The sequence below is a fragment of the Diuraphis noxia genome, unplaced genomic scaffold (genome assembly GCF_037042655.1).
Source record: "Diuraphis noxia isolate RWA-SAM2 unplaced genomic scaffold, SU_Dnox_SAM2 contig0002, whole genome shotgun sequence".
NCBI lineage: Eukaryota > Metazoa > Arthropoda > Insecta > Hemiptera > Aphididae > Diuraphis > Diuraphis noxia.
The window spans coordinates 65363877-65383685 of record NW_028301712.1 but is presented as its reverse complement, the minus strand read 5'-3'; the positions used below and the strand labels follow the sequence as shown (position 1 = coordinate 65383685).

General features: G+C 26.4%; 2 protein-coding genes across 3 annotated transcripts; one reads left to right on the top strand and one right to left on the bottom strand.

Moving 5' to 3' along the window:
* Positions 1–21: 21 nt before the first annotated feature.
* On the top strand, positions 22–5541 carry LOC107166961 (receptor expression-enhancing protein 4-like). The gene is made up of 6 exons (XM_015515830.2): positions 22–292; positions 648–720; positions 1184–1263; positions 1341–1461; positions 4305–4421; positions 4483–5541. Exons 1-6 carry the CDS (start codon positions 261–263, stop codon positions 4768–4770), a joined length of 711 nt encoding a protein of 236 aa, XP_015371316.1. The 5' UTR covers positions 22–260; the 3' UTR covers positions 4771–5541.
* Positions 5542–9116: 3575 nt separating this feature from the next.
* On the bottom strand, positions 9117–19568 carry Reg-5 (Rhythmically expressed gene 5). 2 transcript variants are annotated; one of them, XM_015516107.2, is made up of 5 exons: positions 19367–19568; positions 12529–12595; positions 10112–10216; positions 9911–9991; positions 9117–9805 (listed from the first exon to the last, which is right to left on the bottom strand). In XM_015516107.2, the coding sequence occupies exons 1-5, from the start codon at positions 19466–19468 to the stop codon at positions 9513–9515; spliced, it is 648 nt and encodes a 215-aa protein (XP_015371593.1). In that variant the 5' UTR covers positions 19469–19568; the 3' UTR covers positions 9117–9512. The 2 variants fall into 2 exon arrangements, with proteins under 2 accessions (XP_015371593.1, XP_089076295.1); XM_089220169.1 differs by lacking the exon at positions 19367–19568 and adding an exon at positions 14702–14835.
* Between the last annotated feature and the right edge of the window lie 241 nt (positions 19569–19809).

Sequence of the window (19809 nt, the reverse complement as noted above, 5' to 3'; positions counted from 1 at the left end):
TCACTTCTTTTTGTTTTAAAACGTAACGTTACAAATTACATTAAATCGGTACTATTGTTCTGTAGTACTAGAGGACGTTTGCTCAATATGTTATATTGCATTATTGAGAGTTTTCTGATTGAAATTGACCGATTGTTCTATCATAGTATATATTTTCCAAGTACAGGATTAGTGTGATCAGATTGTGAACTTTTTAACATAGTTATACATATACAATTATTTTTCTTCGTTATTACGTGTTGTTTGTGCTTCCTGTTAAAATGTTACCGGACTTCTTATGTAGACCACTAATGTGAGTATTGTACATGTGTTTTTTTAGAATCTTCTTTTATTAAAATATCTTCTTTACTATACCATTATAAGGATAATGACGCATAATTTTCTGAATTGTTTTTAATGTTTAAAATATTTTTTCATAAATTATTATTATTTTTTTTTATAAAAGATTTATATATGTATACTTAATAGTCACATTATTTTCTATTACGTTCATAGGTATTTCAAATGTTCCAATATGATATTATTTTTTGTTTCACGCAATTATGGCTGGATTAATATTGATTATACATATATTCTAATTGTGTAGATTTTAAATTGATTCCTACCTAGCTATTTTAATTTAAAATTTATCATTATTTTTTTTTCAGTATGCTATTTGGCATATTATATCCAGGATATATGTCATATAAAGTGCTCAAGACAAAGCGATCGACAAATTATGTATGTTTGATTACTTAAATAAATAAACATTATTATTTAAAGAGTATAACTTTTGGGTTTGGATAACATATGTTTCATTTAATTATTAGTTGTAATATTATGTTTAACTATAAGAACTATTATTGAAAGAAATAAAACTATTGTTATTACGTTTTCTATATTTAAAAAAACCCATACTCATTACTCACATTATATCTGTTATGCTATGTAAAATTGTTGACTGGCATATAATAAACTAATCCACTAAAATATATTATTGACTATTTCATTAATAAAAACAATTAACCTAAAAGATTAAAAATCGTATGGTTATAAAACATATCTCATATGTTTAAGTGGATAAGATTAACAACTATATGAGAAAAACCACATAAGATATCATTTAGTATAAATATTTATTTTATATTATTTTTAAAAACTTTTTGTTTTAACTATACAAAATAATAACTTTATATTAATTTAGGGTATATGGCTAATGTATTGGATAACCTTTTCAATGTTCACTTCCGTGGAAACCATAACAGACATATTCATTGGCCCTTGGTAAGTTATTTAAATAATTAAAAAAAAATATTTGATTTTGAATAATAATTTAGTTTATATATTATAACAACTTTCAGGTTGCCATTTTATAATGAGCTGAAGCTTTTGTTTCTTTACATGACTTATCCAACTTCAGACAGCTCTTTAACTTATGTGTACAAAAATATCATAAGTCCATTTATTAAACGACATGAAAAGGTCTGTATTAATATGACTGCATATTTATAAAAAACATATTAAATTAAATTAGCAGCATAAAAATAAATTTAGTAAAGCAAGTAATCACTGTGCTATCCTATCTTGTTATTGAGTATGTCACTCTAATATAATATGTATAAAATATAAATTCAATGATGAATTCTGCAACAAAAACAACTAAGTGAAGACCTGCTTGTCACTCTATAATAACTAAGTAAAGCTCATAGGTTTTTTGATATTTCTATAAAGTAATAATTTATTTTATTTCTAGTATAATGATAGTTTGATTAAATTTTTGATGAAAACATTGTATTTATATTATCGTTATTTTTTTATTAGGTATAGTAGTATATATTTTTATAATATATTATTGTTATTAATGTTTGAGGTCAATACCAACTAACCATAGGATGGTGTAACTATACTCTATTCGCCGTAAGTTGACCCACTTACGCGCATGCATACTGAGCCGCCGGAACATTCAGACCCCCCCCCCACGTCGGAGACTTGTGATTTGTGATTGGTCAGTGGTGTTCGGCAATCGGCGGTGTTTGTCGTAGTAGTCAGCTGCCGCCGTGCATACAGAATGTTATACAAAATAATTGTTACGAATTATATCAATATAATAGCGCGCGTTTGCGGAGATAGTGTCGATACGTTGTGAATATAATCAAATCACTACGTATACGCCAGGTGCGGTGGAAACGATCAACACTAGCGCTCCAAAGACGCGGTGGCCTGCGCAGCTACGACCGGTTTTCGTCGAGCTAGTGGGTCAACTTACGGCGAATAGAGTATATAATAGGATTCTAGTATTAATAGTCAATAGCATGTATGGGCGGATAGGTCATTTTTGGCCTACCATAAAATTTTAAAAAGTAGCCCCCCCTTGAAAAAAAATTTAATAATATATGATATTAAAATTTAAAGGGCCCCACTACCCAAATACGAAGGGGGCCCACCAGGATATGCCCTGTTGCCCGGTAGGCCATCCGCCCATGATAGCATGGAATGAATTTAAATGTTTATAAAAAACATAATAAAAGAGTTGTTTTATAGTTTAAAATTTTTAATTGGTTGAAAAATAGTATTTTTTTTTAATATCTAGTTTCATCCGTATTTGAGCTTAAGATGTCTGCAAATGCAGAATGTATGTATATTTTAAACTCTTATTTTATATGTCAACAAATAGTTAAAATATTAACCAAAATAATATGCAATATTTAAAAAAAATTAATTTAATATAAAGATTAGGTCAAATTATATCATATATAAATGGTTGCTCATTTTTGAATTCCAACAAAATCATTTTTAATAGAAAATCTAATCATTAACTGTTAAATCCATACATTTTTTGATCCACTCGGAATCTAAAATAAAATAAAAATCGGGCTAGTGGATATTGCTGTGTTGTACATTAAGTTAGAAGTGGGTTACTATTACTATAATGGATAGTATTTAGTTTGAATTCTATGATATAATATCATTGTATATAAAAAACGATTCTGAACTAAGATGGTTTATCAGTTTAAGAAATTTTTACTATATTTATATTATTATTTCCAAAAAAAAATAAAAAATGTAGGTACCTATAAATTAAATTCGTGATTAATAAAATCAGATTCATTGTGTACCCAACTTAATCAGTCATTCAAAGTATATACATTATATCAGGGGTGGTCAACTTTTGTGGCTCGTGTTTTATTTAAAAAAAAAATTTATTTAAAAATGTTTTGGCTTTAGATATTGTATTTGTCCATATGGCTTATGGGCTCATTTGTCTTGGCCACCCCTTCAATATAGTATAAATATTTATATAAGTCATTATCAACATTAACTATTACAATTAGAATATATACTTTAATTTTAAAGTATACTCTAGAAATTTCAAGTTCCCACAAATAATATTTTTTAATTACAATCATAAAACTTAAATTATTGTTCTTGGTTTAATTAATATGTAATTTCATTCAAATTTGTACTTAAAATAAATTTTAAAAAATCTGTAGTCTGTATTGTTCTTTTTTTTGCCAAATCAACTATTTATATTAACCTTGTTTTAAATTTTCAATCTTGAGTTATAAAAGTTTTATATATTTTTAACAACTAAATAATTTGTAAATTTTATTAAAATTTGAATTTTAAACAGTTATAAAAAAAATGTGCCTATTTATTTTTTATATTTTTAAACTACCCTTGTTTGTAACAATATATTAGGAGCCTTTTATTAAATTTTGAAGCTTTTTACTGAATTAATAAAATTGTATTAACATAAATTTATTGTTTAAAAAAAAACTGAAAATTTCAAGTGTCTATAAATAACCCAAAAATTTAAAAATTCAATATACTTATGGTATTTGATACCGATTTTATGTAAAAATTCCAGTTTAAAAAAAATCTGTTTCCTAGTATTTTAGAAAAGTTATGGAAATTTTTTATTTTTACCTTCCCAATGCACTATCTAGATTCACTTTTCCACCAATAAAGTTATTGAAGTTAAAAATCAAAGCAATTATTTCGATAACTTACTGTGTACACAGTGTCACAGATACAAAAAAAAAAAAAAAAAAAAAACATCATTGTAAACTCAGTAAATTCTTGGCTCCACTCAGAATCTAAAATTAATTCATATCATTTTTATTTAAAAAGTTAATTTTAATAAAGTAATAAACATATACATGCCATACACAATAAATTAAACATTTTATTAGTGTATGTCTTATGACTTAAACTATTAAGTGTAAGTACAAATAATAATTTATTTAAATCAAAAAAATATTAGTCTCTTAAAAATGTTGTAATAGCAAATTTTCTAAAATAATTGTATTCTTCACTTATTACAGGATATTGATGCTCAAATAAGTAATTTTAAGAAAGGTGGCTTACAAACCTTAATGATAGCAGGCAAAAAGTGTACCAACATTCTCTTGAAGCTCGCTATAAAAGCTTTCCACCTCTATGTAAGTTAATCATTTTATATATTGTATGTTTAAATCATTTAAAACATTTTTTTTTCTCAAGGGGATACAAGCTGTTCAGTTACAAAATATTAGTATGAATATAGATACAACTTTGATTGAGAATAGCGAACCAGATGGATATATTAATTGGGAAGAAGTCATTAACGATTCTGAAGATGATACTTCATTCAAGATGACAAGTTCTTCAGAATCTTTAACGTCTTTAGTAAGAGAGGAACCACCTGAATATTCCTTTTCAGACATGTATGGAAATGCATCAACAAATGGCAATGGAATAACATATGATCCACCATCGTCTAACACACGCAGAAGAAAAAAAGCCCCATGAAAAACAAAGGAAATAAATGATTTTATATAGGTATTTGATACTAAAAATATTGTATTTACAATTGTAGAAAATGCATACAGTTTTTTCAATGTGTGTAATTTAATGTTATTTTTATATAACACTTTTTATAATAGATGATCTCTTTTTTCATTAAATATATATTTTTATACTCCATACTGTTAAGTTTTATCTTTTTATACGTTTTTATATTATGTAAATATAAATATTACAATACATATTGTATCATCTATCAATAGGCTATTTTACACATTACATTTAGATTCTATTGCTCATGAACTCCATACCTAGATGTTTTGTATTAATGTGTCATACACTCATATAAAACTATGACATAAAAATTGTGTGTTTAGTAGAATCATTAGAATTATTATTTAAAATATCACTGCGAATTGTCATATTAATAAGTTATAAATATTATTATACCTCATTGGTTAAAATTTTTATTTTTATTTTTATTTTTATGCATATTATAGCATTTTAAGATTGTTTTACATTGTTATACTGCTTAAATGTAGCATCATCTTAATAATTATTTTGACATGAATATGTTGTATGGTTGGGGTTTGTCTAAAATGTATAATGATTTTTATTTTACTAATGAACCATTAGGTGAAAAACTATTCATTACTTGTGACATCATTCTTCAGTTTATCTTTATAAATTAGCATAACATAAATCTATTTATTGATTTGTAAATAATAATATACAGTACAATACTAATATACCCATATCATAGAACAGTTTTTAAAATTTCATTGTGTATATTTATTAGTAATCGTCATATCAAGAAATTTTATGACTCCAGGAATAATATATTTTTTAAAGTACAACAATTTGAATACAAGTATTTAATGATGAATATAATTGTAAATAAAAACAATTCTGCTCGGGGCTGTCAGCCAGATTATATTACAAACTACTATATCATATTATTAACTACAAAGCATATTTTATTATTTAAATAGGTATATATTACTGATACAGCAATTTATTTTACTATTGGTTATACGGTAAGTTGAATCAACTGTTGTCAAAATCAAAGCATTAATTTTATCATAAAAGTAGGCACCTATAATAAACAGTGCCGCATTTAAACATCTTCGCCGCGGTGCAAAATAGAAATTGGTGTCCACATAAAAGGCCTACCCACTGGAAATGTGAAAGATACTCATAAACCTTTTTATTTCGAGCAAAGAACAGAATATTTATTTTACAGTAATGCGTGCTTGTTTAAAAAATATTGTTTAATAATTACGATTACGATTTTGGTTTTAACGAAATTAATTAAAGTTACCTAATGGCCGGCTACTATAATAATTATACTATTCGTAAAATAAATTACTTTAATAGCAATACGTATAATATTTTCATGTTTAAATTATTCTTGATTTTACATAATTTTTTTTTTTTTTGGGGGGGGGGGGATTTTTCAATGTAGTTAAAGCCTAGATTTTTAGATTTTTCACAACATGTAAGGAGTATATTACATGGCAATACCAATATGAGAAATTGAGAACTTACATGTTTTAAATGCAATTTTTCAATTAGATGATTTTACTGCAGAGTTTGTTATACTTATTGTGAATCATAATTGAAATTTGAAGAAAAAGTGTTTTTGAATTATTCTTTTAATAAGGATACCTACTTTAGTCAATTAAATACTTTGTAAATAAATACGGGCCTGTTAAATCTGGTTATTATAATTAAATATTGTCTATTTACTATTAAAGTATTAAGTTTCTATGGAGTACAAAATATTTGTATGGCCGGACCCTCCAGTCAAGCTTACACGACATGAAGAGACCATGATCGCCCGAGTACGCATCGGACATACTAGAATCACCCACTCCTATTTTATGCGTAGAGAGCTCAAACCCAGGTGTGAAACATGCAACTGCGAACTCACCGTTAATCATATATTCCTAGAATGCCACACTTACCATAACGCCAGTTCAAAAGCAAACATAAACACCTCCTCACTCAAAGACGCACTCGGACCAGGACAAGAAAAAAACATAGCAAACTTCATCAAGATGGCCGACCTCACAATCAACATATAAGACAAGAACCAAAGACAGCACATCACAACTATCAAATCTTCATTATATTTATAAATTAAACATGTAAACCATTGTAGGCTAATAAACCTTTGTATTTGAAGCCTTTAATTAATAATAATAAAAAAAAATATTTGTTAATAATTACTACCTACCTTTTTTTTTTCCTGTCCAAAAACCAGGAACGGGAGGGAACTGTTCAACACAATACTGCCACCCAAATAATAATAATTACTACCTAATTATACTCAAGTGTACCTACTACCTACTGCGAAAATATTTTAAAATTACAAGATGTTTGTATGGATTAATATTAATAATTTTCAAAACAAAATAAATAACGCTTGGTCAGAGACGGATTTACACAATTGCCGCCCCTAGACAAATTTTTTTTTGCCGCCCCATTACGACTTAGTAAAAAAACAAAATAACGAAATATGTAATCTATGGTTGGTATTTAGATAATAGATAATATACGTTCCGGCAGTCGTTTGATTATTTACTTGGACGTTTATTGTTATGTATTAGTATTATAAAATAATGAAGAATTATATTAACAAGAATATTATGTTATACAAATATTAAACTTTTTAATTTTCGATCCTTCAAAGTAATCACCGTACATAAGAAAATCAAAAAGAAGCCTAGAGTATATTTTCAATAAGATATTGGCCTAAAATTGCTGCCCCTAAAAATTTGCCGCCCTAGGCAACTGCCTACTTTGCCTGACGCTAAATCCACCACTGCGCTTGGTTCTATTTTGATAGATTATTATCTTTAGTACAGTTAGTACCATAGGCGCAATTTCATTTTTTATCTTGGAGGGGCTTAAAATATTTCAATGTCCTCCATGTTCCCTGTTTACATACCATTTTAAATACCAATATCATATTTTATCAAAATACATCTATTATTAAAGGGAAAATATTTTAACTGAAACAAAATAGTTACATTACAGGTACCTACTTATATAAGTAATTATGTATTATGTTATAATTCTAAACGTCGGTTCGACATTGCAAATTTATTCAAAATTTGTTCGTTGGACGGATTCATTCAACATATCCCGTTAAATATTATAATTTCTAAAACTATTATTAAACTTAAATAATGTTCTGCTGGTAAACTAATATGGATAACAGTTTAAGGATATAACTTACGAAAAATGAACTATTGTTTTAAGTTTAAACTTTAGAAAATAATCTCTTCAAACAACGATTATAAGTATGACCGTATACAAAATATACATTTTTGGAGGGGCTAATTTTAATATTAGAGGAGCTAATAGCTCCTCCAAGCCCCCTCCCCAAATTGCGTCTATGGTTACTAATCTTACTTAATTTAGTATGTATTCAAAGTATAATAATTAAGTAACCTTTCGTTCAAATTTCTCGGACGATATAGGTACGTCAATATTTTTTTTTAATTTTAATATGTATTATGTCGTAGGCATATATTATATAGTGTGACGTAGTATAATATTTACTATCCAGTAATTTATTAGGCCGACTGTCTTCGCTCAGAATCACTTTTCCTATATGTAAAATTATATGTTATCATAATTATATTTAAACGCAACACATTACACATCCATTACATCAGAGACCCACACGACATCTAATTTACTTGTAACTCTATATTGGAGTATCTGGAGTAGAGCAATCATAAATATACCTATAGTATACCCACTTGGCACCCGTTTTTCCTCTAATTTTTTTGGGCATCATAATTAAAAGTATTAAATAGTACCTATTCAAATTTTATTTGTGCTATGATTTTAAACACGTGCATGGTACATCATTAAATGTAATATCGCATGAAACACGCACATACACATTTGCGTCTGTGTGGGGCTGTAAATAGTAGGCAAGTATGATTGTCTGGGAAAGGTTTCGTAACGGATGAACTGATTTTGACGTTTTTTTCATGGGCACCTATAGTATTATTTAATAGAAAAACGGAAAACTAGTCAAATATTACCACTATAGTTGGTAGTTTTAAGTTTTTAACTAATATGATATGTAAAGAGCGTTTACACATTTTGAATATTATCCACCAATTTGTAGGTAACAGATTAGATAGACATATTTTTATACATATTGTGTCATGTAAAAACATACCTATACATTTTTTATAAGTTAGATACTATCTCTTAAAAAATATACTTTATATTATGAAATGTTTGTAGGCATGTAAGATGTAACACAATATTCACACATTATAATATTAGGTAGGTCAATAATATAATAATATACGAAAACGAAAGAATTTTTATCAAAATGTTTACTTAATTTTCAACATAAATATCACAACAATGGTACCTAACAGTACTATTTACAAATAAATTAAAATGATTTCAAATTAATAAATAATAGTATCACTCTAAAAATAAAAATTTAAAAATAAAAAATTGTATTCACAATTATTTAGGACCCTGAAACGTGTTTAAACCTAATTAAACAAATATAATAATAATATAATCATAAAAGACGAAATAGAATTTTACAAGAAGTATTTTTTTGTAACAATATACATTAAAAATATTGTACTTGATAGAAAAGTTACAATCGCAATTTGTCGCAAATAAATAAATAAAAAATAAATAAATAAATATCATATCTGAAACTGTACCAAGTTGCAGCTGAGGACGCATTATTGGAAGTATCAGTTTATTGGTTTAAGCGTATACCTAAATGGTCTCACAGAAGGCCTATTTTGTGTTTGTTGTTTCCGTTGACCTAGCATATCGATCATGGATGGCATAGGTTTGGATCGCATGGCTATGAATTCTTCTGCATCTTCGTCTTTGGGCAGAGGTCTCTGAGAGTCACCGGGTACTGGCCGACCATCAGGCATTACTCTTACAACCATAGGACCGATGATATAACCACCTGGTGGAGTAGCTATATCTTCGACGTTATTCGACGCGGAACCCAAATCGTTTCCACCACTTGTTTCTATACAAAGTTGACATAAACAAACAAATTAGATTTTATACTGGAAAATATATATCATGTATGCTAAGACCATACAAGTATGAGTGTATCTTATATGATATTTACCTAATGGGTCATTGAGCTCTTGTTCCGATTTGTTTGTTGTTTGGGAAGTATAGAAACCTCCTTTCATCATAGATTCCCATACTAAAATAATAACCAGAATAAACAATAAGAATAACTTTCTATTTGAATGTGTTTATTTTATTTGACATTATTTAGTATTTACTTAATGTTACTTAAATAGTTAAATATAGGTATACATACTCATTACTCTCGATCCTCTTTGGTAAGGATCCATTTTGTCTAAGCTATCATCTCCCATTTTTGCCAAGTTGGTTAAACCATAAACCAATAATACTTTATTACAATCTAAAAACAATAAAAAATATAGTAAAAATATTTGTTATTTATACGAAATTACAATTAAACAATATACAAATATATCTATAATATGTAAACTTTTTAATCATTGTCTATTTATGTTGTACGGTACTATTTACTAAAAAATAAAAATTGAATTACAAATTATTAATAGTATTCATTTGATATAGGTACCTAATACACTACAATAAGTAATGTACTCGTATTATTAAAACCTATATACGACTTCGATTACTGATTAGTTATACACCTAATATGTCAGCATAATATCTTTAATTTAATTTATATTTATTAATCTTTAATTTATCCACCTCATGAAAGTTTAATATAATATAGTATTTATTTAAGTATCGAACTTATATGGGTGGCTTGATCTGTATAGTATGATAGTTATTAGTTATTGACTATAAAATATGGTCAAACTTTCACAGGGTTTTATTGTTTTTTTTTGTTGTATTTGTGCAAATATGTATTAAGTATTTAAGTACTATAGAGTTATTGGCTATTGCAGACTATTGGAATGGTTATTGTAGCGTATATTATGTACTTAACTAGGAATATTTATTTCACGTAAAAATTATAAGAGAGAGTCACTATACATATGTTCTGATCATATCTGTGTTATTCTAATTCTTTACGTTGTCAGTTTGTCTATATGATATTGACTTTAATATCTTTTCTATGGTTGTAATGTGTAGGTACCTATATATAAACCTATCATAGCTGTGTATAAGTATAGATGTATAGAAGGTATTACATTTACTTACAAGATAACTAAGGTTACATACGTGCATAAAAATCATGATCAAAATAACAACATATCAATAAATGTGATGCGTTATAAGTAGGTATATGTATGGCAAGACGAACGATTAATTTAAGTCATAACTACATAAGACAATAAGACTTAACATTATTGAGTATATGTATGTAGTGTTGGTTAGCTTTTAATTTATTTATAATTTTTTATTGTATATTTACAACAAAATACAAATATTATTAGTGAATACCTAATTCCACGTGCGTGAACAATCACAAGCCACAAAACTTTTAATGAATTAATAACAGGTAGTGAGCTACAATGGTCCCTTAAACATGATTCAGTGGTCCACGATCCATTCATTAAATTAATCAATATTTTTTATGCTATATTTAATTCATTGCAGCTGCAGTATAATTATTTTACAATTTTTTATGATATATTATTATAAAATTATTGTTGTTATAACATAATATTATGATGGATTGACATGTTAAGCTCTTATTTTATACGATGAACAGGAAATGTAAAAATATTAATACAACTACAAATCAATTAGAATGATGATTGGAAAAATTGTTCTTAAATACTATATGTAATGGATGAGTATATATAAAAAGTTTAATTTTTCTATATTTATGTGAGGTAGCCATGACCTGCAAGAGCCAATAACCTTCATAGTGACATGCAAATTAATTTGACGACGATGAACCCAGGGGACTTTAACGAACGATCACAGAAAAATAAACGATTTATAAATTATAAGTCACGATATTTATTTATACAATATTTCGTAAGAATACTATCAGGAATTACCTTGAAGACCAATATATTTGTTATTTGTAACCAAGTTGGTAAATTCCTATACATTATAATATAGACTAAATGTTACTTTAAAAAATAAGCAAATTATCTTTATCATATATCGATGGTAATGATGGTATATTCACACAGAATAAAGTATACGTAACATATATTCAGTTTGTCAGTTTATCATTTGAAATATGACGTGTACCTACCTTATATTTATATATTTAAAATTGTAATTTCTATTTTATATAGATAAGTATAAAATATTGTACTAAATACTTATATAATATATAAGTATATGTATTATGTATAAATAGTATTAACATAAATTATTTGACAAAAGTCGAGAAGACTTGAAAATAATGGACCTATAAATAAAATACAGATAGATAAACTAAAATTCTTAATTATTATGCACTACCTAAGTCTACCAAAACTAAAAAACAAAACTACCTAGTAATTATTATATAGGTATATGATACAGCGGTACCTAGCAGAATATTTCTACTAATACCTATCATGATTTATTAGACTAAATAAAAGTATAAGCCTCTAGAAGGTTTAGTCTGTACTACTTAGTGGGTTAATTCATTATTTGGTTACAAATGTAACAAATAATCTTAAGTAACCTTAAAATTTAGCACCTATATACAATATACATAAACTAATTATAGTATCTGAGGACTACAATAACTGTATAAGTACAGTAAATACACAAGAAAAAATTTACCTGGCATTGAAGATGAGTCGCAAAAGTCGGCTACTTGTTTTACGAACATATTGAACAAGTGGCTCATCTAAAAACAAAAATTAGAACAGAATTATTAACACACACACACATATATATATTATATATATATAAACACGCTTCTTAGAAATTTTTACATTTAATGATATTAATCTTAAGTAGATCAATTATGAATTCAAAACTGAACTCTAATTCGTTATTTATTTGACTTTAGTCAAGAGTAATGCGTTTATCAGAAAATTAATTCATAATAACAATAACTATTATAAAAAATATTTTTTTAAATCATATAAAAACTTGTAGGTGCCTATGATTTTTATGTACATATATCATACAGTACCCATGTCACGTGTCGTATAATGCGAGCCGCGAATGGACCCATGGAGATATTATATCCTTATGTCTTCATAATTTTATATTTTTGGATACTATTATAATATAATCTCAATTTAAAATTAAATTACACTGTAAATTATTGAAAGTATGATAATAATTTAATACGTATTATATTATATTTATATTTTAGGTGTTTCAATAATGTTTGCTTTATGAGGATATTTCACAAAACGTAACAAAATAATACTTTACGGAAGTCTCTTATAGGTAAACAGTAAAATATAGTCACAAATCTTCCAACATTATAATTGTTATGAGAATGAAAATTTTAACACAATATATTTGAATACAATTATTCAACCTTCACTAACATACCTACTAATATCTACATTGTAATTCGTAAGAAAATTATGTAAAACTATTCATTTTTTATGTTATTTTACCACATGCAAGTATTATTTACATTTATAAACTAAATAAATATCACAACTTTATATAATGTTATTATAATATATTATAATGCGAGCTATTTTTTCACCCACATTTTTTTCTTTAATAATGAATTTATCAAAATTTTGTTCTTAGCATTTTCAAGTATATGAACCATATTATGTTTTTTAATACTTAAAATTTTTATGTATTTATAGTTAATACTTAAGCACAAATATCAGAATTTGAATAAATTATTATTGAAGAGAAAAATGAGGGCGAGCAAGATGGTTAATCAACCTGTTTAACAAAATACCGCAAAAATCAAATAACGCCAAAACTAATCAAAAACAGCACAAATAGATAGGACATACTACATGCATAAATACATGACAATTATAATTCATTTGAACATAATTTAAATGGTTTTTTATATGAAGACATCATATTCTATTCAAAATTTTGTCACGTTTCTTGTAGGAACCTAGGTACCTATTTATAAATTCGTGTCTTATGGATTTTAAAAATAGAGGATTCGTGTATACTAGATTTTACGAAATGCACAGTACTATTGTACAATGGGCATGTGTAAACTTATAGTACTTACATATTATATGTATTATACAATTATTCTCAAATTTTTAATGACTACAATTAAAAATAATAATAAGAACAAAAATCACACTAGAGAAAGTCTCCTTGAACAATAATAAATTATGGGGTAATTTAATAACTATATATAAGTTATCTATGTTATACTTTTTTTAAATAATACTACTACTAGTTGAATGTATTATAATTTATGATTTATACTTATATAAATATTGAATGGCATAGGTATAGTAGATACCTAGTAGATACTTATGTTTAATTAGAGATAAATACGAAACTCACATTTTTAAGTAATGAATAAGGATATAGTATTTAACTTTCCCTTTAGCTTATGGATTCAGCCTTATGTATATTATAGAAATTATATGATGATGTATTAAATATCTAAAAAGTAAAATATAATGAATAACTCTTAGTAGAAAATAGTTAATTATAGTTTAACTTAGATATTATTTTAAAATTTAAACTCCTTACTGTTTGTAAGCTTACTAAGCGAACCTCTCGAAAACTACAATATAAATTTAAGTTTTTGTAAAACTGAAATAGTTACTTATTTAGTATTTGGCGTATAGATATACTGCAGTATATATAGTATAATTATTATAAAAATAGTATGTTTAATAATATCCATATATATTAGGTATAAATGATGATTTTTTATTACTAGATACTTATAAACCAATGAATTATTTTTATTAAAACTATTAATGAAAATGAGAAATAATGTAGAAGTTTTTATAAGTAGTGTAAAATATTGGTAAGAACTCCGAGTACTCACCCAGTAGCCATTATCCATTTATTGGTGCTTATAAACTATATAGTGGTGACGTTCAGATATCGTATGAAAAGTAAGAAGTAAATACTATATACAAAAAACAGCTTCATGAATTTTGAACTTGAGTGACCGTTGAAAACGTAAACAAAAACAAAACAAAACAAAATACATTATACGATGCAAATACTGTATAGTAGATGTCCGTTGTGATCTGGAAGTGGTTATGTTAGTTGTTTATATTATAATTTATATTATTATTAAGTGCGTCACAGGCTTAACTGGATTTTTTTTTTTAATAAAATATTCATACCATGCATATAATATAATACTATTGTAGGCGACATCGGACGTGATTACGTGAATTAAATTCAATAATTATACAAAGAACTTAGGAAAAAATACTATAATTTAAAGTATCAGCTATGGGAAAAAAAATCATAATATACCTTAGTGTAAATTAATTAAATAACTTGGTTAAGTGGCGAGTGCTGATGACACTATAATCACAGTGTAATAATATATTGTCTACAATTTCGTCATATTTAATGCATTTAATGAAAAATTGCAATAAAAACAATTCTATCCATTGTTTAAACTTAAAACAATCATTGTTCTAGCAAATGATACTATCCTAAAGTAATATGGAACGGAAATCGTGTAACGATACGACTTTTGATTTAATATATGTCCGCGTAGTCGCGTAGATCCGGGTACCTTTGCCACCAAGGCACCAATCAATAATCATTATAATATATACATAAAAACAATCAAAAAATTACGACTTAAAGAGTGACATATGCATTTTTTTGTGGATAATGATTATGAGAATCTATATAGGATGCACATAGAAAGTTAAAATGTTTCAATATTCTAATATTTTGTGATACAACCTGGTTGTAACAACCATACCAGTATTACCACTTATATCTATTATATTTTGGATAATGTAATGTCAACAAGATACGCAGTTTGTATAATATCTTGTTTTTGCTGCTGATCAGCTCAAAATCCCGAAATACTTAGTATTTTAATTAACCTAAATACTTTGTTTAGTAAAATTTTAAATTGTATTCGAACCCAATAGAAGATTCCTTAAGTAATATAAAAAAAAATAAGTATTTGAAAATATGATCTTAGACCTTAGTAATAGTAAGCATATTTATAAAAATTCTAAAAACCAAAATCTTCATAAATGCGTTATCAAAGGATAATATGAGGCAAACATGCTTATAAACACATTTAGTATTTAAAATAACATAATACTTTTGATTTTTAGTAATCAGTAGATAGGAACATGAAAATATATTAAAAAATAGAAATTCAATGAGTAAATGCATATAGGCATATTTTTTCTATAGTAAAATCAAACGAATAATAATATTTATATTTAATTTGACTGAGACTATTTTATTCAATTTAATAGTAATTATATTATTTATCTGTTATAAATAAAAAACATTTTTTTTTTTTGTTAAATTTAAAATTAAATTTATAGATAAGAAAGGGAATCGCTTCATAAATTACATATTATGTAGTTTTATATTTAAATTTCGTTGGAATACAAAGTAAAAATAATTAAACATAATATTATACATACACTACCTAGTAATCGGTAAAGAACATCTTAATCATCTTATAAACATATTTTTATTGAAATGTGATAACTATTACACTACCTATAAAATATATTTTATATAAAGATTTTTAGAGAAAAAAATCATAATAAAGATTTAAGAGACAGGATTATCAAAATATTATACATTATAATTTATAATAATATTAATATATTTTGCATGTGCCAAGTATAATTTAAAATACGATGAGTTTTTATTGCACCTACATGCTATACTAAAATTTTATTATTCCTTAGAATACAATAACTTAATATGTCTTATTTTATATTTGTAATAAAATAAAATATATTTCCTGTTGACCATGATTTTCAGTACCCCCATAATGTATTAAACTATGTACATGTACAGAGAGTTGCCCTTCCGGCAAATCGTAATTTTTGCTGATGGTTTTCTTTATGCTATTAATCATTAGTGACTAGATGTGTAGGTGACTAGTGTCAACAGTCTTCACTCATCAATCATCAACAACAAAATAATTAATAATACGAATTACAATTATTGTGATTTATAAATGTAATGCATTTTTTATAAAACCAAACATGTTTGTTTTACTTAGATTTAATGGACTGCTAAAGTAAAAGTAATAACTAATAAATAATGAATAATTATCTAATGAGTAATATCTAACTATGAATCATGATATTATATACGAACATAGTTCAAAATGAGGACGGATGCATTGTGTTCATGTAGACCTAGCCAGACTAGCCTATATGGACATGATGGCTATATAAAACCAGTTATCTTGTGAAAACGACATTAAAATTTTTTATTTAGGTCCCTTCGTTTCTCATTATAGGTACAAAATTAAGTAGGAACTAATTTAATTTAAAAATATTTCAGCTTACTAACTAAAGTATACCATTGTTTAAAATTTTTAAAATTTAGTTTATATTTAAACAAACAAAAATATTAGTTGATTATTTTAAATTATGTTTAAATTTAAGTCGATCTCTAATGTATTACAGAAACTTCAATAGCGCAGAATAAGACGGATTTTAGCTAATTTTTAGGAAAATCCAAACAAGTACCTATAGACAGTTTAGTATATAAACTGAATATCACTTATCTATGCATAAAATTAAAATAACGCAGTATGCAGAACACTTTTATATACCTACTTTTATATTTATAACAATATTTTCTTTATTAAACTACCTAATATTATGTTTTTGTTCTTTTCATGTATTTCAAATATAGAGTTATATTATATATATTAATAAAACATTACAATATTGATATAACATTTGAGTGGACTAGCAGAGCGAAAAAAAAAATAAAAAATAAAATTGGTTGGGTCAATGAACCAATTTTATTATACATAAAAAATTAGGTAAGTAAGTCATAATTTATTAGAGTTTCTACAAAAGTGTATAATCTACATCATACATTTTTACAACATTTTAAGTGTCTAGAATAATGGAACAACATATTAAATATTTAAATCTTGTGCGTATCCAGTAATGAGGAAAATGCAATAATATTATGAGTATATACCGTATAAGTATTACGGTTATCTGTTTTAACCTATAACAGTAGATAGCCATGGTAACTACTACTATTATTGTTGTTAATATTTTGATAATAAATTGTTACCTATATTACTTATTTATATTAATATTTTTAAGAAAATATTTTTCATATAAATATTATTCAATGGTAAAGCAGGTAAATGATATACAAATCAGTTATCAATCAACTAAAAATGATCAAAAATTATATACTCTGTAAATAAGCAATATTTGAATAGTGCCTATAATTTATTAAAATGGTTATATTATAATTCCTGAACTATTTTTTTTTTAGCAAAAGTTAAGGAATGAAGCGAAGAATGGCGTATTTTTTAGTAAACAAACCTTAGGTTTGGTTTGTAGGTTTATGGGCTATAATCTTATAGGCTCCGAATCGGATTACGTTTTTGCCCAATCGCCCCAAATTGAATTAATGAAAGTCTATTGGTAAGTATAGGTACAACAATATCAGCTATAGTGCATTTAGAATTTGTATACTTAATAAGGATCGATTTTTTTTAACAGTAGTACCAATTTACAATTTGATTTGAATGGTGTAATGCAAAAATTCCCATAAAATGCAACTACTTTTTACAACTATTATTTACGCCTCATTGCGTTCGTGCACTTGCATCATTAATATAAATAGATTAATAAGTTGAATAAATTATCAACATTCAGATTCACACTTTTATCCAAGCAATCAATTCAATCGTAGGTAAATGAACATATTAAAATTTTCCAATTCTATAACGATTTTATATAACTATATATTCGATTATTTAATAACTGTTTAATAAACAAATTGGCACAATGATCGATACCGCGAATAATCTGAATGTACAGTTAACAGAATAATGATGCCAATTGGTGGGATTCGGTGTACACGGTTTTTTCAACCTTAAAAGATTTTTTTATTTAATGTTATATGTACTTATGTAGCTATTCGTTGTAAAGACATTAAACGTACCTATATAGTTATTTAAAATAATTTAAAAAAATATGTTTATTTATACACATTCATATTTTTCCATGATCTGTCGTGTGCGTTCTGCATATTTCAATTCTAATTTAATTACTACGAACAATAATGTATTATTTAGTAAATACCATCATGTTAAAATATATTGAGTACCTACCTATACATAACCCAATAAAAAAAAAAAAATAGCTGACAGATTATACATTTATAAGACATTTTAGACATTGTAGGACACGGCACATATTTCTTGATTAAAATAAATTGGTTGGAGGCTAAAACGAGTTTATAATTTTTAAATCTTATAAATCGTTTTTACAATATAATAATGTGTAGATAATGAATATTTTATTTAACTGTATATATCATTAAAATAAAACTAAACACATAACGTAAGTGTATCTAATATATTATAGTGAATATACATAATATTATAGCCTATAACATATAATGCAGTATATTATATATAAGTATATAATAATCAAAAATAAACATACATTTCACGAATGAATGTCAGTAAAACGATTTAATTTTCAAAAGTTACCTTTTCTCCTCGACTGAGGAATTCCCACATCGGAATGGCCGACCCGGAGGTCCGGGTCACTAGGAATGCGGCCAAGGGCCATAGGAGAGCGTACGTTCTCATCGTGTTCACTGTTCAGATTAAGATATTGTATGTACTGCAGCAGTCGGGCGGCTGAGGCAATTCGTCGTTGTGCGCGTCTTGAAACACACTGATCGAGATTATACGCAACGGAACCGCTGCTGAGGCCGGCTCGCCGTCGTGCCCGCCGAAATAATTGCGCATGCGCGTTTGTTGACGGCGCCTGCAATAAGCGCGCCAAGTTCCGGAAAAATCAGAACGGTTTTTCACACACGCACGCACATGTAAACTACACAGGACGTATATACACAAACACCGCTCCGCACGCTGCACTGAAGTCCTTGACATTTACCACGATCCGCGGTATACCTACATACCATGCA